The following is a 20,874-nucleotide window of genomic DNA, read 5'->3' on the forward strand; positions in this document are numbered from 1 at the left end:
TTGTCTTTCTCTAATAATTTAATGAAGTGTCAAAGCTTTCGCGCGGGAGGGGGGGGGGGTGGAGAACTGAATTCAGACAAGAACACGATACAACGAATCGTCTTTTTTCTCTTTAGATTTAATGAAACGTGAAAGCTTCCGCGCTAGTTGCGCGGGATGGGCGAAAATGAATTTAGACAAGGATTAAGAGTAATGATTTATTGAAACGCAAAAGCTTCCGCGCTTCGCGCGAGATGGGCAAAAATGAATTCAGACAAGGATTAAGAGTAATAATTTAATGAATCGTCAAAGTTTCCGCGCTTCTCGCGGGGTGGGCGAAAATGAATTCAGACAAGGATTAAGAGTAATGATTTATTGAAACGTCAAGACTGCCGCGCTTCGCGCGGGAGGGGGGGGGGGAATTGGATCCAAACAAGAATTAAGAGTCGAGAACGGGACAACGGATCGTCTTCTTTCTATAATAATTTTAATGAAGTGTCAAAGTTTCCGCGCTTCACGCCGGAGGGGAAACTGAAAAATAGCTCAATTCCTGGCCCCGGGTTTATAGGGTTAAATTTGTAGACATTTGGACATTGGCACTAATATATTTGTCGGTAATTGGTGTGTGTGTGTGTGTGTGTAATTGGGTTTTTACAGACGTGTATCAATCAGATATGATTATTTACGTCTGGGACCGACCTTTAACGTCACCATCCGAAAGACGCAACGGCGCCAAATTTGAATGTGGCGGCATCCTGTGTGTGATTGGATTTTTACAGACGTGTATCAATCAGATATGATTATTTACGTCTGGGGACCGACCTTTAACGTCAGTGGCGGATCCAGGGGGGCCCGGCCCCCCCCCCCCCCTTGAGAAAAAAAATCATGTAAAATCACGTGATTTTTACCTTTTTGGGGGGGTTGGGCCCCCACCCTGGCGCTCAAGGGGGGGGGGGGGGGTGCAAATTGAATTTTTTTTGAGGATCAAAAAAAAAAAAAATGCGCTCACTACCCCCCCCCCCCCCCCCCCTTCCCCCCCCCCCACCCCCCCCCCCCACCCCCCCCCCCCCCCCCACCCCTCCCCTAAGAAATCCTGGATCCGCGCCTGTTTAACGTCACCATCCGAAAGACGTTACTCAGTTTCGAACCTGCGTCCTCGGCTGAATCAGTTTGTAACTTCCACTGTTAGCTGGATTACAGGCGCACGGTTTGTCGGTAATCGGTGGCCTCTACACCCTCCCCACTCCCCCCATGATCTAGCGACGCCCCTGATAACGACACAGTTTATACCTCGAGAAAATGTTTGCAAGTACTACTGATAAAGTACCGGACCATCGTCTTTGTGCATTGTGCGGCATCAAAGCATATACAACGTCTCAAAACGTGGCAGATCACTTTTCTCTAACTTCTAACCAATCAGAAGGCTTCGTTTTTTTTATCCAGGAAGTGCCGGTGGACATTAATGCGCCAAATGTGGTTCTTAAATTGCAATAGATCCCTACTCTTGGAAGCGGTAGGAGAAAGCAATTTTACGTCATATTACTCCAGGAAGTGCCTGAAAATTGGTCTAATATGGTTCTAAAATTGCAAATGCTTCTTACTCTTTGAGGGGGCCAGAACCAGACCCACCCCGACTTGGTGGCTCCACTCCCTTGCCGCTAAAGCCTCGTTCTGTCGCTTCATCGTTTTACATATATTTAACCCCATGCCATTTTGTGCACCCCCCCCCCCCCCCGATAAGAAATTCCTGGATTCGCCGCTGATACCCATACCCCTTGAGCTTCGTAGGCTCCGCCCTTGACCCCCGCCGGGGCTTTGCCCCTAGATCCCACTTTGCGAAACGTTTAGCGGGGCCTGCATGTTAGAGTGGGCTGCTGCGGATTTTTTTTTTGTCAGCCCCCCCCCCCCCCCCCCCAAACGTTTTTGCTCATTACGCCACTGGTGACTACAACTACAATACTTGTATTTTCTCGAAGTTTCACTTTCCTATAATATCAGCTAAAGAAATCAGAGGTTTAACATTTTCGGGGAAACTAAATTCAAACAAGGCTGAAGAGTCAACAACGTACGGAACGACGAATCGTTCTCCTTTCTCTATATTGTGATGAAACGCCAAAGATTCTGCGCTTAATTCACGCGGAAGGGAAATTTAATTTAGACGAGTCGAGAACGGTACAACGAATCGTCTTATTTCTCTAATAATTTAAGGAAACGTCAAAACTTACGCGCTTCGCGTGGGAGGGGGAGAACTGTATTCAGATAAGGATTAAGAGTCGAAAACAGTACACCGAATCGTCTGCTTTTTTCTCATAATTTAATAAAACGTCAAAGGATTAAGAGTCGAGCACGGTTCAACGAATCGTCTACTTTCTTTAATAATTTAAGGAAACGTCAAAACTTCCGCCTCTACATCCCCCCGCCCCACACTGAAAAAGGTCTAGCGACGCCCCTGCAGGAACCAATAGAAAATATCTAATGGACCAACAGAAACCCATAGAAGACGTGGGTGGAGGTTGGTCCAATAGAAGCTTTCTGTTGGTCCATCATTTAGGCATGATGAATATTTAACCCTAATTTATATTCAAGGTAAAGACCAGTTTTGGATACGCCCCCTCTCAAAAATGAAATGGAAGCTTACCTCAAACCTCTAACCCTAACCCGATTCCTAATCCTAAACCTATCACCCTCACCCTAACTCGAACTGTTTATTCTTTAGCGAGGTATTCCTCTTCAGTGAGAAAGTTTCTTCTCTGTATTGGGAAGTATAACAACTACAGCCTAAAGCAATTTCCTTTCCAATCTCATTCGTTTAAGCCCGAGGTAGCAGCCCAAACTTTAAGCAGCCAGTGTATAGTGAATCGTCAACCCTGATTCTTTAGCTTTTTTGTCATCATCACCCACTTACCCTGCCCCCCCCCCCCCCCTCGGCATCTGTTTACTCTCCAGGGAGGTACCCTCTTGCCCTGAACATTTCTTATCAGTGTGGAGAAGTATAACCCCTACAGCCTAAAGTAATTTCCTTTCCAATCTCATTCTTTAAAGCCTGGGGTAGCGGCCCAAAATTTAGGCAGCCTGTAGATCATGAATATTTAACCCTAATTCATGTTGAAGGTATAGACCACTTCTGGAAACGCGCCCCGCCCCTCCCCCCCCCCCCCCCCCCCCCCTCTCTCTCTCAAAGAATGAAATGGAAGCTCTTATTACCAATCATGTGAAAGGATATGTTTTGACTAATACGTGATGATACACATTTTGACAGGAAACCGCCTACTAATTGATATATTTTGTAAATTATATCTATCCGGACTGGATAGATATATTGTAGTCCCATATACATTTTTCGGTGTACAGTGCTTGTTACTTTACCAAGACTGGGCCAAATTTTCTATCATTTTGATGATTCCAGAACCTAGCAGTACACACCAATACTTATATGCTAGATGATCAACCTTTACAATCGATTCCACGTTTCTTCCACAATGCAATCGCATGACCAGAACTGGTCTATACCTTCAAGATCCAGCACATATTTTGTAAACACAAATTCAGCAGGAGTAGGTGGCAAAGTGTTTCTATACCAAATCCTAACACTGACCATGAATCAGTAAACTATTGTGTCTTCATACAGTGTGCCATAGATATTCCTCAAATATGACCATTAGACAAATGACATTTAAGCTTTTGCAGAGTTCTATAACACATGATCTGTAAAAAATTGCTCAGCAGTAAATTTCACCTTGAACCAAACACTTCATAACCCTACTACTGATGAGATATCTTTGACTTAGTAATGCCTGGAAAAAGGTAATTGACGCACATGTTGGGCCACATCCTTCTTCTTGTCCAACAAAAAAAGTCATCAGTTCAAAAGTGATTACAATAACAAAATGAAGGAAAGATGGACAGTTCAGTTTCAGTTTCAGTTCCAGTTTATTTTCATATTTCACATGTTGTATAATACATTATAACATTTGGCATGTTCCATTTGTTTGTTAAATATTTATACAAACGAAGAGAATAATACGTAAGACTCAGTTAAATAGAGGGAGAAATATGATGGAGGCCCCGAAAGTTATAACATTGATATACGGTAGTCTTGTGTATATTGGATAACATAATAGGATTAAAGTAGGAATTTATTCTAAGGAATAGGTAAACATTAATCATATACTTAGCAATACTTGTTACATTATCACAGACCATCACTACTAGATCTGGAGGCATACAATAGATGTGTATGAGAAGGAAGAAAACAGAGCAATTGGATGCCAAATAAAATTGTTTAAAAATGTTGCCTTTAAAAGTAAAAAGTAGCATGTGTTTACATAATCCTAAATAGATTGCACAACACAAAATAAGGATGCAGGTAAACTTTTATATTAATGTCAATGTGAAAATGACCAAAGTGATAAAGTGATATAACATTAAAGCCTGAAGTAAATGTGACTAGACATAAGAAAACTATAAAATCAGAGTATTGATGGCAATTCAACTTCAAATGTTAGTGTTTACGGTCACGTCCAAAATGTTTCCTTTATACCGTAAATGTTCATAACACATGATGAACTCTGCTCCAATGATTTGATAATAGGTTATGACTTCACCAGCGGCAAATACCACTATAAAGAAATAGAACAAAACAAAAAATCATAATCAAAGTATTACAAGGTTATGGCACTCAAACAACAGATAATAAAAATTGAAGAGTAATGCTAGTAACATGCCACACTGTGTTACACACTGTGTCTGTGTTATGATTGATAAATATTCTCCAATTATTCCTACAGTATTGGACTACATTATTATTGCTTCAATTTTAGCTTTCACTTTCCTTGAAATTCAGGAGATAATTATAATATACGATGATATAATATGCACTTCCAAAGGACTTTGAATATTATTACTCCTGATTTCAGCTCTAACAATATTAGCACTGGATAAGTGCACTCATGAAATAAGTCTTACCAGGTACCCACTTAACTACACTTGGGTGAATGTGGATGAGTTTCTTGATGACGGATGTTAGTGCTGCAGTGGGGATTCAAGCCCCATACCTTGTGGTTCACAGTCTGGAGACTTATCCACTAGACCACAACACCCCTACAACACCTCTAAATGCTGTCCTTAATGTCATTCCGGGGGTTTTCAATTTGAAAGTCTGGTTTCTTTGATTGTTAATTAACCCTTATCCTGTGTATTTACAAGCAAAAGATTTTATTCACCAGAATCGGGTCATATCCCCCTTTGAATGGTTTGACATGCCATTACAATTATATACACTAAACTCATTATAATTTGACAAATAATAGCTTTGCAATTATGTTCATTCTTTATGGGATGTCGTCTGCTTAGGCAGTATTGGTCCATATAGTGACGTCATTAAAACATCTTCTTTTTTTTTCTGCGAATCTCTCGTATATCCCAGCTGCTATGGAGGTGGTTGTATTTGTATTTTTATAAATCACACGATATGTAGTTGACCTAAAACTTGTACGATGGCCATCTGTTAGCTGACCAGTTTCTAGTGATACATTAGTTGACATATTTGTGATTTTCTTTAAATTTCACGTTTAATGAATCAAGAATATTGTGACCTCACCTCTTTAGACATGCCAGCGGTTTCTCGGCCAACTTCATTAAATGGAGGCTTCAGATGGCCCCTGATTAAAGAAGGAAAATTTCATTTCATTTGTGTACACAAATTCAAAGAGGATTTTGATCCTATTTTTTCTGGTTTGGGGACAAGTGTAAAATGCAAAAATTTCATCCAGCTTGTTGCAAGCTTCAGTGGTTGAAACAATACAAGACTTTTTAAGACCCTTTTCTTTCGACAGCCAGTTAATGAAAATCAGGCTTATGGATGCGAAGTTACATGATGTTGGTGTACCTCAGCAAGATTTTGGACAAGATTTTTCAACAAGATTTTGGAAAAAATAAAGTTTTTCTATGTAAATCAATTCTCATTTCCCAATTCATTGTTATACAGTAGGCTTGCGGGTGCACCATGTGAGAGAGAGGGAAGATTGAGGAGTCCTGAAAAGGACTCTTGATAATCTTTCTTGTTGTTTCAAATTGTTTTATCTCTATACTTATTCATGAAAGCCCAAAATTCTAAAATTAAAAAAATTAAAATAAACAATGCTTCATAACAATGAAAACATTAGAATTTTAATAGAATTTGAATTTTTTGTGGGTAATTGGTTAATTGTTAGGAAGCTTAGTCAAAGACATTTTACATAAAAACTCAATCTAAATAAGCTCTCTTAGTTCAATTCTTAAAGTTAATACAAAGTTTTGGTATGGGGTCATGAATTTGGTTCAAATTATATATTTTACAATATTCAATGAACGTTGTTACTAACATCAAAAGTAGTTACCTGAAATGAGCTCGAACCAATTCATGGAACTTTGGGATGCAATCAATAGGAGGAGAATTGTGTCTACATACATATGTAAACCATTTAAGACCAGCAGCCACGTGTGTAATTTCATCCTTGTAGATAGTGTCTAAGACCTCAACAGACTCAGCATCACTCTGTCGTCTAAATCGCTCCTGAGTTTTTGGATGAACATCCAAACCACTATGAGAAATTTATATAATGAGAGAAGATCATACAAAAATTATAACAAACGTAGGTAGCAGGCAAATATTTAAAATAAACAAGAAACTGTATGTATATAAGCGTAGATATATATATAAAAGGAAAAATATTAAAAGATTTATTATTTTTATCATTATCATTTATTTATTTTCAACAAAGATAAGATCAAGAAAACAGTGAAAACACAACAACAGTAAGACTTAAAGTGGGTCACATTAATCTGGGAAAAGACAAATATTGAATAAATAACTATAAACCGAAAGTCTTCTTTTTCAATCCATGTGACGTACGTAAATGAATAGTACAAAATGTCAAGCTTATTAAAAACAAGATGTCCTCGGACCTTACATACACCTGAGCCTATGAAAGTAGGGACCTCGCAATAAGGCAGGTATCCCATTCAAACAAATTAAGATTCCTACAATGTTTAGCCAGAATCAATACCAACATATTGGTATGGAATAATATCTACACTTCATGTAAAGCTTTATAATTATCCCTGCGGCATTAGCTAAATCCAGGATATTGTTTCAGATTCTGAGACAAAGTTACCCGATCCCTTTAAAGAGGCATTTTGTTCTGTAATCTGGCCCAGGAGCTAGACTTATTATTTGGGAACATCACATTCTGTTAGAAAGATTGATGTAAGAGAGGAAATTACAAATTCACACTTTTGAGATTCATCAGGGAGACCACTAGCTACACTGTGATATTTACAATAGGTTTATACTGTACTTAATTTATACTTAAGAACAGAGTTTCATACATTATTTCTTGCTCATTTTGAAAAAGTTTACTTATTATCCCTTCATAGCGTCAAACAATATATACTTGAGGCTCTAAAAAGAGCCATCAGAAGTTGAGAAATATACTCACCGAGCTTCATGGACCATATGCACAACAGCTAGCCTCCCAAGCAAGCTGTCATTTGTTTCCTCAGCAGACTGCCACAAACCTGTGAAATAAACAAGAAATCATATTAAATGCAAACAATGTCCATAATGTATGCATTAATACATTTTATTAAAGAATGAAAGTACTCAATGAAAGTTAATCAATGTTCTGTGCTGTCTTCTCCATCATAATACTAAGGAGGGGGGGGGGGGTGAGGATGACTAAGAAGTTCTACATTGAGAAATCTAAATGAACAAGTTAATTTTACCCTGGCTCACAATTAGATAAGAGAGAACTGATTCAAGAACTGTGAATAATTGCAGTTCTGAAAGGGAAAACATTACTTTAAACTACTATCAAGCAGTTTGTTGCTTCTACCTTTGGCGTACTTTTTGCCTCATGGAAACTCTAGGGCTCCATCAGACACCATCAAATGGAATTTACAGGCCTCCACACATTAGTATTGATGGAACTACTTGCAAGCCAGTTGATCACATGACATACCTTGAGTACTTCATCTCTAACAATGTTATAACAGACAAATACATTACATAGTACTTTCAAGACAACTCCATTGAGTAGACCATTAATACTCTATAGATAAACTTGGACAGGCCACCTTACATCTTCTACTTCAGCCAAACTAACCCAATTGCGGTCCCATCCTGAACCTTTATGAAGCCCAGGGCAACTGTTCCTGGAGTAAATGTTGAAGCAGACAGATTGTAGATACTTACCATTATGAACTGGCAGTGCTCCAAAGTTGCTTCCTAAGCTTTCAAGTCGCCTTTCTAAGAGAGAAAAGTGCTGCATAATATAAAGAAGGGAAATATAATGAAGTGCATTAAGTCACCATGCTACAGTACCGGTAAGTCCATTATAACATAGAACTACCGGTACCCTGATAAATGCTTAAAGTGGTTATTGTGTACATTTTTAAAAGTGAATTTTGTATGCGAATTCATGATTATTTTTTTTATCAAGATCTTTTTTTAAATCAATGAATTTCTCATTCCACCATAAATGATTGAAAGTTTATGAGAAATGTTGGATAAAATCAAGTACATGCCTTAGGGCCATACTGCTTAAATGCTGATGCGGTTTTAATATATGTCTTTTGACAAAGCAATGCTTGTCTTCCTTTTTGAAATGTGGAATGGCTTAATGAGTGTGCATGTGTGTGTGTAAGTGGAGTGTGTGTGTGTGTTCATCGGTGTGTATCTAAAATGTGTAGTATCTTATTTATATATTGTTATTGTTGTAGTAACCATGTGCAACCATGTAATCTCCTTATTTATTATTTATGTCAGGGGACTACTATACTTACAAGTTTTTTAAACTTCCTTTTTAGTCTCCAATTTCTTAATTCCAGAATTGTAAGATTATGATTGTTTCATGTTACTTTTGTATATATTATGTTATTATATGGTTTTATGATTGAAATAAATGAACTGAACTGAACTGAACTGAAAAAGCTACATGTTTTGGAATGCTGTAGCAAGATGAATAATGAACTAGATGGAACTTCGACTGCGCGCAGTCGAAAATGATGCCTCCGTCATGGGGCAATTTTACAAACCAAAACAGAAGAAATTTTTCAAATCAATTTCAATTGTAATCCATTAACAGGTTCTCAGAATATCGGGATTACAAGCAATTTCTCATACACATATGTGACTCTTTGATCTTTGACCTCATGACCCTAAAATCTACTCAGTTCATTGGCTCTGCAAGATGTCCTGAGTTAAATAGTAATGCATCTGTCAGTTCTGAGAATGCGTTCACAAGCTATTTTTGCATACATAATGAGCCCATGACCTTTGACCTTTGACCTCATGACCCAAGAATCTACTCAGTTCATTGGCTTTGCAAGATACATACATGATCTAAGTTTGGCAGGAGTCCATCAATCTGTTCTAATGATAATGCGATCGCAAGCTATTTTTGCATAAATAATGAGCCGCATGACCTTTGACCTTGACCTCATGACCCCAAAATCTAATCAGTTCATCAGCTCTGCAAGTGACATACATGACCTAAGTTTGGCAGGAATCCATCAATCGGTTCTTGAGATAACGCGATCACGAGCTGTTTTTGCATACATCATGAGCCCTGTGACCTTTGACCTTTGACCTCGTGACCCCAAAATCTTATCAGTTCATTGGCTCTGCAAGATACAAACATGACCAAAGTTTGGCAGGAATCCATCAATCGGTTCTTGAGATAACGCGATCACGAGCTGTTTTTGCATACATCATGAGCCCTGTGACCTTTGACCTTTGACCTCGTGACCCCCAAAATCTAATCAGTTCATCAGCTTTGCAAGTGACATACATGACCTAAGTTTGGCAGGAATCCATCAATCGGTTCTTGAGATAACGCGATCACGAGCTGTTTTTGCATACATCATGAGCCCTGTGACCTTTGACCTTTGACCTCGTGACCCAAGAATCTACTCAGTTCATTGGCTTTGCAAGATACATACATGATCTAAGTTTGGCAGGAGTCCATCAATCTGTTCTAATGATAATGCGATCGCAAGCTATTTTTGCATAAATAATGAGCCGCATGACCTTTGACCTTGACCTCATGACCCCAAAATCTAATCAGTTCATCAGCTCTGCAAGTGACATACATGACCTAAGTTTGGCAGGAATCCATCAATCGGTTCTTGAGATAACGCGATCACGAGCCCTGTGACCTTTGACCTTTGACCTCGTGACCCCCAAAATCTTATCAGTTCATTGGCTCTGCAAGATACAAACATGACCAAAGTTTGGCAGGAATCCATCAATCGGTTCTTGAGATAACGCGATCACGAGCTGTTTTTGCATACATCATGAGCCCTGTGACCTTTGACCTTTGACCTCGTGACCCCCAAAATCTAATCAGTTCATTGGCTCTGCAAGATACAAACATGACCAAAGTTTGGCAGGAATCCATCAATCGGTTCTTGAGATAACGCGATCACGAGCTGTTTTTGCATACATAACGAGCCCTGTGACCTTTGACCTTTGACCTCGTGACCCCAAAATTTAATCAGTTCATTGGCTCTGCAAGATACATACATGACCAAAGTTTGGCAGGAATCCATAAATCGGTTCTTCAGATAACGCGATCACGAGAACGGGACGTACGGACGTACGTACGGACGGACGGACAACCCGAAAACATAATGCCTCCGGCTACTTCGTAACGGAGGCATAAAAAGCAAACCTCATGAAAAATTTAAACAAAATGTTGCTGATATTCTGTTCCTATACAGTGTGAGTCCCAAAAACGTTTACACCTAGAAAATTGCTAATTATTTTTAAAAAAAAATCTATAAACAGTATATTATTACACATCTTATGAAAGAGCATTTATCCCGGATCATTTAGTATCATTTTTGTGTGGTATGTGTTTACGCTTGGATGAACAGGAGCCATTGTTTGCGAGAGTGCAAAAATCGACCTGGGATTTATCCATTAGACCATAACACCTGTCAGAGAGTTAATTACTTACCTTAGTTGTAGAAAAAACTAGATGGAATTCGACTGCGCGCAGTCGAAAATGATGCCTCCGTCATAGAGCAATTTTACAAACCAAAACAGAACACATTTTTAAAATTCAACTTCAATTGTAATCCATTAACAGGTTCTCAGAATATCGTGATTACAAGCAATTTCTCATATACATATATGACCCTTTGATCTTTGACCTCATGACCCTAAAATCTACTCAGTTCATTGGCTCTGCAAGATGTCCTGAGTTAAATAGTAATCCATCTGTCAGTTCTAATGAGAATGTGTTCACAAGCTATTTCTGCATACATAAAGAGCCCATGACCTTTGACCTTATGAACCAAGAATCTACTCAGTTCATTGGCTCAGCAAGTAACATACATGACCTAATTTTGGCAGGAATCCATCAATCGGTTCTTGAGAACGCGATCACGAGCTGTTTTTGCATACATAATGTGCGTTGTGGCCTTTGACCTTTGACCTCGTGACCCCAAAATCTAATCAGTTCATCTGCTCTGCAAGTAACATACATGACCTAAGTTTAGCAGCAATCGATCAATCGGTTCTTGAGATAACGCAATCACGAGCTGTTTTTGCATACATAATGTGCGCTGTGGCCTTAGACCTTTGACCTCCTGACCCCAAAATCTAATCACTTCATCAGTTCTGCAAGTAACATACATGACCTAAGTTTGGCAGCAATCCATCACTCGGTTCTTGAGATAACGCGATCACGAGCTGTTTTTGCATACATAATGAGCCCTGTGACCTTTGACCTTTAACCTCATGACCCCAAAATCTAATCAGTTCTTTGACTCTGCAAGATACATACATGACCAAAGTTTGGCAGGAATCCATCAATTGGTTCTTCAGATAACGCGATCACGAGCTGTTTTTGCATACATAATGAGCCCTGTGACCTTTGACCTTTGACCTCGTAACCCCAAAATCTAATCAGTTCATCGGCTCTGCAAGATACATACATGACCAAAGTTTGGCAGGAATCCATCAATCGGTTCTTCAGATAACGCGATCACGAGAACGGGACGTACGTACGTACGTACAGACGGACGGACAGACAACCCGAAAACATAATGCCTCCGGCTACTTCGTAACGGAGGCATAAAAATCAAACCAATAACCAAAATGAACATCAATAATTATTTCCAGTCCTATAATCCCAATTTAAGTATCAATGTCTGGTATCATATTTATGTGCTCATATACTATGGCTGGAGCTTTTATTTGTATGTAGGCCAAACGGCTATGAACAAAATGTCATGAAATCAAATCAAATCAAATCAAATGTAAATAAAATGAACATCTTGTTTAAAACATGGTGACTCTTTTACAGTGACTGTATTAAGGATGTGAGGTTCCAATATACAAGTGACATAAATCATTTACGATAACATTGCCACTGAATATTAAATTATTTCAATACATTATGTTTCTATAAAAAATATATAAAATTCTTATTTTGTTTGGATAAACAGATGTAATAAACTGCATTTCTACCATCTAATTCAGCATTCAATGTTATCAGCATCCATCCTGAATGATCTTAACACAAACAGAAATTTTAAAAAGAACTTAATACCTTTGCTTCATCATCAGCAACTTGAATGAAATCAGTGAAAAATTCCTGAGGTAACTTAGAGCCATCACCAAGCACCACATCAGAAAACCGAGCAATGATATCCCACGCAAGGTCTATGGCCCATTGCTCTATATTGGCTAGTGAATGAAGCACTGCTATCCTACTTGCCTGAGACAGAATAAGAAGATATTGATATTATCCAGGTTAAGTTTATTTTAAACATTCAAAGAACGTAATTCATAGAAAAAACGTATGGTCAATATGTCATGTTTTGTAAAGTTTGGATGTTCATTGCCGGAGAATAGATATTCCAATATGCTCCCTACAAATCTCGCCTCTCAATCATTATTTACAGGACTAATTAAACTTACTCTCTTTATATATATTACATGTACATGTACATCCACACTTTACAAAGCATTACATATTGAACATACGGTTTTCAGTAATGGAAAAAAAAAATTGTTAAAGATACACTTTTAATTTCTTACAAGAGTACAATGTATAGTGTAAGGGCACAATAGCACAGCTACTACTACTACTACTACCGGTACTACAAGTAAATTTAATGACGTTTATAAGCATTCACACATACTGTAACTGTAGGAATCAGCAGAACAGACTTCAAAACCATGATACTCACTGTTGCATTTTTCAGGATCTGCATTAAATTTGCCATTGGCTTCAGATAAAATTCTGCGGGTGATTCAATTGTTTGGGTATAAAGAGGTACCATAGGGTTTTTATAGTAGTTTATTGCTTAATGATTGACTGTTGTAATCTTAATTCACCAATTCAAAACGGCAGCTCAAACAGGTCGTATGTGTGGTCATTTCTACATAAATATTTATCACTTTTTTAAACAGTTGTCAGACCTTTGTCTGAGCAAGCACACTACTAATCAGTTCAAAACACTGATTAATAACAAAATTGCTTTAAAAATTGTTGAAACTGCTAAAACAAACATCTTTGCCAATATGATAAAGAGAAAGAACAAATATTTCAATGCATTAATTACCCAAATAGTCTATTAAGAGGACATCCAAGATTCCAGATTAACATGGAAAAGGTGAATACCCTAGCTAGTATACAAGTGGGATCTTAAAACTTGTGCCATTTTGATATCATTCTGGCCAAATGTTTTGAGAAGGCAATACTGTCAGATACATCTTCATACCGCTAATCTCCCAAGGGCCTTGATTTAATTGGAATATCTAAGAAGAGATATCAAAAATCTGAAATATGGAGAACCATAAATAATTATAATAATAATAATAATAATAATAGTAAGGATAAATTTTTTATAAACCGTTTGACTAGTTCCAAAGTAAATGGCCGAAGCACTTCCTGTATTTTGGCTCGATTATATTATGATTCAGTAGTTTAATGTACACACAGGAACAGTGTGCAACTAGACTGACATAGCCTTATTTGGAGCTAATTAGGGGTTCTCTCATTTGATTGTAATTTTTGCATGATCAGTTAAATCCTCAGTATGGAGGATTTGAATTGAAGTGAATTTGCCTTTAAATTAGCACCTACCAAAGTGCCCCCTTTGCCTCTTTTGATCTTGCCTGGCTGAAGAATATTAAGCGACTTATCCCTACATGGCATTGGGGGTGGTTTACAGGATCCAATGTCTATTATGTCTCCTCCTTTCCATCTCTGGTGTGTCTCTCTTGTGAAAATGACCTGAATTTAACAAAAAAGAAAAAAAACAAAGACAGCTGCATTAGCCTATTTTTTTTCTCATCAGTACAACTGCCTTGTCCAGAGCAGTTGGTTTTATAGGATTAAAAAATAAATGAACTATGCCAATGGTTGTCTAATAAGTCAGTGGCTCATTCTAACTTACCATACGGACCAAGACCAGTAATGTACTCTCATACTGATTTTTGACATTGCTTCGACCCTTCATTTGAACAGCTATTGTAATATTTTCTAATATGTTATATATAATGTGCATTTAATTGCTATTTTGGCATTACATTTGCTTGTGCCTCTCCTTTCTTTATTTTCTCATTGTTTATCCTTGATTTGTTACTCTCTTTATTTGTCCTTATGCTATAGTTTTACTAGTCTTCTGAGTTATTATTATTATTATTATTTATTCCTTATTTAAAGGATAACTACAATACAGCATGGCAAGAGGCAAGTACAAAATAAGAATGAGCAATCACATGCTGGAGATAAGGGAGCAGCGAGTGGTTAGTCGTGCACAAAAGTAAAGTTCATCACTGTTGCCCCCACACATGCTAGAGTGCATCAGTTGGTTGGGCAGAGGGACCATTACGGTTACAGTGATTAAGTTTTGCACTCAGAATATTACTACAAAAAAATTGTATTTGTATAAATTTTGTCATTCTAATTTTTTAATCACCATGATGATATTGTTTCAAGGTTATATTTCTTGAAAGTGCTGAAACAATAATAAATAAATAATAAATAAAATAAATAAATATTTTCTATAAAAAATATATTAAAAAAAGAAGACAATAAAATTCAAACTGACAAAAGGTGAAAAGTTTATGTGGAATCATAACCATCATCATCATTACAGTTAAGCTTCCTGTTTTTTTCCCACTCTATTTGGTTGGACGTTTCAATTCCCTAATGGTCCTTCTCCAGGCCTTCCGGTCTTCAGCATCCATCTGGGTGAGCCCAGATGCTCTCAGATCTTCTTCTGGTGTCTCCAGCCAGGTTTTGTAATGTCTGCCATAGGTTCTGAGCTGGCGGCCTGGTATTAATTGCTTTCTGAAGCGAATTACTTTTTTTCCTTTAACCACATGACCAAATCATCTCAATCCACCCATCCATATCTCCTGTGAGACATTTATCAATCCTATAGAGTGAAATTTGTTGTTCTTCTTTCGATCATGTAGAGGGGTCTTGCACATTCCTCCAAAACAACTTCACTGCTGCCTGTTCAACATGCTGCAGTACTGGATGATTTCATTACCCAGGTCTCAATGTTGTACATTATGCAGTTGTGTACACAAGTATTATACACTTTTCCTTTCACTTTGGAGCCTTACTGTCACTGCTGCTGTTTCTCCTCCCTGAGCAGCTAATAGCTTGCCAGGATAGCAGAAACTCTCAAATATTAAACATGCTTGTCATGGAGCTACAGGCATGTCTTGGTCCCAGTGGTGGTGGTCTGTAAGACCACATCTTGACACCTCTTGCATCAAACATTTTTGTTGTTGCCTGTAGCCTTCCAGTAATTTTACTGGCTCTGACTGTATATACAACCATCAGCTCATGTGCTTTTAAAAAGTTGATTCACTTCATTGGTCCCATTAATCAAATCACCTTCCCCACATTAGCCTGGGAAATTAAAAAAAAACTTATCATTTGGCTAAAACTATAATTTACATGCATGTACATGTAAAATGAAATCATCTCAGAACACTCTTCTTGAGGGTCAAAACAAATTTAGTTAACTCTCCAAAGTTCCCTAAAACAACATTTAAATGGAATGACTTAATGTAGGTCTTGTATGTGACAGTAATCACTCACCTTTTCTTTAGCGCTAGATTCGTTTAGAATCCTCACTGCAACCTCACACAAACTAGCGCCGTCAAAATGTGTTTCTCCTACTTGAACAGCCTCATCATCTAGAAGTGAGGGATGTAATAATGATATACATCCTGAATCAATACAAACTTTCATCCATGAGTCGTCTAATAAAAAACACAGTTACTATATCCGACATCAAACCATTCTTGGCAGGGATCGGTCAGGGTTGGCTCATGTGACGTAGTCCAATGTAAAACATGGTATAGTGTGACATCAATCAGAGCATGTCCTCAACATACCATGATTGACTTCACAGTTTTATAAGCTATCAATATGGTATGATTTTGGAGGATTTTACAGAATAAACTGATCGTGAGAATATGGAAGATGGTGAGGTGATATTTATTTCCATTTATATTTCTTTATATTTTTAGTTTCAATTTTTAATAAGGGATACGAGTCAAATATACCATGCACTCTTATTGAGGTATTAGTATAAAAAAATGTTCAAGTTTGGAAGCGCTTAGAGACTTAATTGTAATTCCTGCTTCATAAAACAGCAGAGTATTAACTACCAGTAGAGCCTCTGAGCACATAGTATATATGGGTAGTAAATCAAACAAATACCATAAACGATGGAATGATAATTCTAAAAATGCCAAATCCTAAAGTCTTGATTTTGAAGGTTGAATATCACTCTAGAAGTGTCCTCTCAAATATGTTGTGTACTTTTTTATATGAGTGTATGTTTGATGTAAACTTGCATTTTTAGTCTTTGGACTTTTTGACAAGTCTTGAATAAAACCTCATTTGAATTTAATTGAATTGAATTCACTATACAAACATTGGATCACATAGCTGTAAGTCAGAAATCAATTCCAGGCCCTACTTCTCTTAACAATAGAAATGAAATTTTATGTAAACTAACACCCCAACCATTTTCTAGTACTGTCTCCTTTGAATGTACAAACCTTGCATGGCTGGAGGTTGGGAATCCTTTATAGAACTACCAATGTCTGTGGCTGGAGGTTGGGAATCCTTTAAAGAATTGCTGGTTTCTGCTGAAGTTATCAGCTCTGCTCTGCAATTTATGTAAACTAGTTCATCCACTACTATTACTGCATGTACAGCTTGCTAAAAGGAATTAAAAACGAGAGCTCAGTGTTTGTCACAAAGTATTACAAAAAAGCCTGAACAAAAGGAAAATAAATAGAGGTTACCACATCAAGTAACTACATATATGCAAAATATATTCTGCCCTATATAATCTTGTCTTGGGTTTACTTTTTGTTGTTCAATACAATCAGGGGCGTACGCAGGATTTTTTCAAGGGGGGGGGGGGGGTTTTTAAATCTAAAATTTTTGAAAATCGCGCCGGCCGAAAAGTCGCTCAGTGGGGGGGGGGGGGGGGGGGGGGGGGGGGGGGGGGGGGGGGACTTTTTTTTTTTTTTTTGGTCTCGAAATTGAAAATTTGACATTTTGTTAGTTGGGGGGGGGGGGGGGGGGGGTAAGGTCACTTTAATTTTTTTTTTTTTTTTTTTTTTTAAAAAAAAAACAAACAAAAAAAAAAAAAACAAAAAAAACAAAAGGGGGGGGGGGGGGTTTTATTTTTTTAGGGGGGTTTACCCCACCCCCCCCCCCCCCCCCCCCCCCCCCCCCCCCCCCCCCCCCCCCCCCCCCCCCCCCCCCCCCCCCCCCCCCCCCCCCCCCCCCCCCCCCCCCCCCCCCCGCTGCGTACGTCCCTGAATACAATACTGAGCAGCAAACTAAAATGGAATCAAAACACAATTTACTGAATAGAGCAAACAAACAGTGTAAAATTAATTTATTTAACACAGAGTAAAGTAATTTCAATTACCAATATACTAATGGTAACTAAATTTATATACACAAGATTCAGTAAACTAATAAACTAAATGACTTGGCTACATGCATTAAATGCACAAAAAGAGAGCATTCACAAGAACAGAATGATGTTTCATGCTAAATTCAATTTTTGAACAAATAAGATTTGATAAAGACTGAATTCACCTGAAGTCCAGAGGTAGATTCACCATTGTCCAATCTGAAGTTATAGTCATGCCATGGGCATACAAGGCAAGTATGGCCTCCAATCTCTTCAATATCTCCCATATCTAGTGGTCCACCTACATGCAATTGTGAATAATAACAGTTGTGTAAATAAATTTCATTTGTAGTGCGACTTGGGCAATGTGAATTTAATGTTTTGTCTTTGAAACTGTTCTTCAAATTTGATTGACTTAGGTGATAATTAAACTTACAAAAAAAAGGACTTGAATGTGTTAGTCTATGAAAATAAATTGGAAATTTTCATTATCTTGTGGTGGTGGTGGTTATTTTACATAACTGCTAAGAAATGTGGGCAAGCAACCAGAGGACTGACCCTTTAGGTCCTCTCCGAGGGACCTGGTTATGAGGATTAAATGTCTTACCAAATGGCACTAGTGAATCATCTTGATTTTGATCCCGGGTTGCTGTAATATGAGATCAGCTGTTTTACCGACTGAGCTATCGCGCTTCCTCACTGAGCTATTGTGCCTCCTCATTGACTTAAGCGATTAATTGACTTAAGCAATTATTTGGCACATGAAACTTTGGCTTTCATAAAGTTAACTGTACATCATTGTTCTCATAACTAAATGGGACTAATGCTCTATAAACATGCACATGTATACCAATAGATGTTAAAAAGTATGAATTTGATTGTTAGACTACCTGCATGGGGACAGGTTACATCCATTGCATAGAAGCGATCCGGAGGAAGATACACCAAAACAACATCTTCCCCATCTATCGAGAATATCCTAATGCAGATACATAATGAAAACAATGAACATTTTAAAGGATTTCTAAATCATAAAATTACAAGCTGAAATACAAAGATTGATAAAGGTCTTTACCATATACTCTTACGTCTGAATAGAAACTGGACAGAGCATCAACACATCTCGACAATGGAAACAAACAAAGCTCATACACTAAAGTTATCGCTATTGCCGTAAAGTATCCAATTGGCAATGCAAATGTCTTTTTACATGTATGCCTGGTGTCGTGATGTGATGTGACACAGTTAAATTTTTATTCTGATTTACTTTTAAAAGCATTATATGCCTAACATGCCGTTGTGAAGTTATCTACCGTGATGTTAACTCCAGGAAGCTCCGACGCAGACATGTCGGTGTCGGAGCTTCCTGGAGTTACCGTAATGTCTCAGATTGTATTGTGCAGCGGTTTGCTGTGAAATCTGTGAAAAAGTGTATACTAATAAATGTCAATGTTTTTCCCAAAAAATAACAAGAAAATTGACACGAAACAGGAAATAAACATAACGACTTTTAACTCATGATCTTTATTTGGACATTTAATGAATATTTACTTCATTTTAGGCAGGGCTCAAATTAATTTTTGTCCACGGGGGCTCTTCCAAAATAAAAAGAGCCCCCGTGAGAAGGCTCACGGGGCCTCTTTTAGCGCTGACGGGGGCTCTTATTTTAATAAAAATTTCCATTGAATTGGTACCCATGAAACTCCTTGGTATTTTATAATTATTATTTATTTAGTTGATCAGCATTTTCCCTCTTAGAAATTTTCTTGTTACATATATATTTATATAGCTGTTATTGACTTTTATCCCCATGATGACATTCTTTCCATTTCTTCTCGTTCTGCATATAATTTCCTCCTCATTATTCGGAGCAACCTTATTTACATTCTTTCTTCACTTTTGGTCTTTACCATATCCTTTCAAAACACAGTGGCGGATCTAACTTTTTGCATCGTCCACGAGCCGCAAAGCAGCGAGGCGTTTTTTTTTGTTTTGGTGCTTTTTTTTAACCCCCGTTAGTGATCTACTGACATCTATTAATACTGTGTAGATCCGCCCCTGCAACATCTTTGGTCTTCTTCTTCTTCTCAATATTGATTTACTGGTCGAGTTACATTATTTGCTGGTCTTTTAGAATCACCAGACTTCAGAGGATTCACACTTTTCACAACGAAAAACTTCTCCATCAGTCCTTGCGCGATCGTCTCCAGCTACAGCAGATATTGAGCGTCAGCGTGCACACCGGTACTACTACCGGAGCAGTATAACCACTGCTCACGGCCGCACAAGCTGCACTGCGAGCTAGCTTCCGTTGTTTGTATAAGATTGGAGAGAAAGCGCCATCTAAGTTCTATTTCATTGGTTTTTGGGGGCGATTTATAATTTTGCAATCGTTCCCGTTAGCAACCTGATGGGGGCAATTATGGAGCTCACGGGGGCAAATCGCCCATCGCCCCCATGTATTTTGAGCATTGATTTTAGGTATGTTTAGTAGCTAGGGTATCTCCACGCCGGAGTTACGGGTCAACTTTTGGATAGGTTTCTGAACAAGCGCCACGCCGCTCTGTCAATAGTACAGCTTTTACTACACAGCCACTGAGCCAGGATAATAGTAGTATAATAGTATTCAGCTACATGTATGTCATAAATTTGCATGAGTAGGCGCGTACGAAAATCTAGTAACTCTCTTTCTCTCCCCGTCTCCCGTCTACCCATACATATGTCACACGACCCATGAGTTACCTGGTACAGGTCTTTTCCTGGAATTCTTGTTTATGTCCCAAACATTGCCATCTACATTTCACAACAACATCTCTCAGTTCATCAACCAGTGATCTCTCATAGTCTTCATCAAGAGCAGCAGCAGACGCCATTTTCGCGATTTCTGTTCGGTGATGCACTCACGTCACGTGACCTGTTCATACAGTACAG

At 38.2% G+C, this 20,874-nt stretch overlaps 1 protein-coding gene across 2 annotated transcripts; it reads right to left on the reverse strand.

The window, feature by feature from the left end:
• Window positions 1–3,890: 3,890 nt before the first annotated feature.
• On the reverse strand, window positions 3,891–20,866 carry LOC588772 (uncharacterized protein HI_0077). Of its 2 annotated transcripts, XM_030971959.1 has the most exons (12): window positions 20,686–20,866; window positions 18,834–18,922; window positions 18,129–18,244; window positions 17,069–17,231; window positions 16,098–16,195; window positions 14,121–14,270; window positions 12,579–12,746; window positions 8,213–8,282; window positions 7,458–7,536; window positions 6,357–6,560; window positions 5,579–5,639; window positions 3,891–4,598 (listed from the first exon to the last, which is right to left on the reverse strand). In XM_030971959.1, exons 1-12 carry the CDS (start codon window positions 20,814–20,816, stop codon window positions 4,572–4,574), a joined length of 1,356 nt encoding a protein of 451 aa, XP_030827819.1. In that variant the 5' UTR covers window positions 20,817–20,866; the 3' UTR covers window positions 3,891–4,571. The 2 variants fall into 2 exon arrangements, with proteins under 2 accessions (XP_030827819.1, XP_030827820.1); XM_030971960.1 differs by lacking the exon at window positions 18,834–18,922 and having other exon boundaries at window positions 20,686–20,791.
• Window positions 20,867–20,874: the final 8 nt, after the last annotated feature.

This window comes from Strongylocentrotus purpuratus, unplaced genomic scaffold (genome assembly GCF_000002235.5).
Source record: "Strongylocentrotus purpuratus isolate Spur 01 unplaced genomic scaffold, Spur_5.0 spur5_scaffold_6, whole genome shotgun sequence".
NCBI lineage: Eukaryota > Metazoa > Echinodermata > Echinoidea > Camarodonta > Strongylocentrotidae > Strongylocentrotus > Strongylocentrotus purpuratus.

Coding starts and splice junctions, on each gene's coding strand:
- LOC588772 (XM_030971959.1), bottom strand. CDS start 20,816: ATGGCGTCTGCTGCTGCTCTTGATGAAGACTATGAGAGATCACTGGTT. Junction 18,245..18,833: donor TGTAACCTGTCCCCATGCAG/GTAGTCTAACAA, acceptor AATTGCATGTAG/GTGGACCACTAGATATGGGA. Junction 6,561..7,457: donor CATATGGTCCATGAAGCTCG/GTGAGTATATTT, acceptor AATTTCTCATAG/TGGTTTGGATGTTCATCCAA.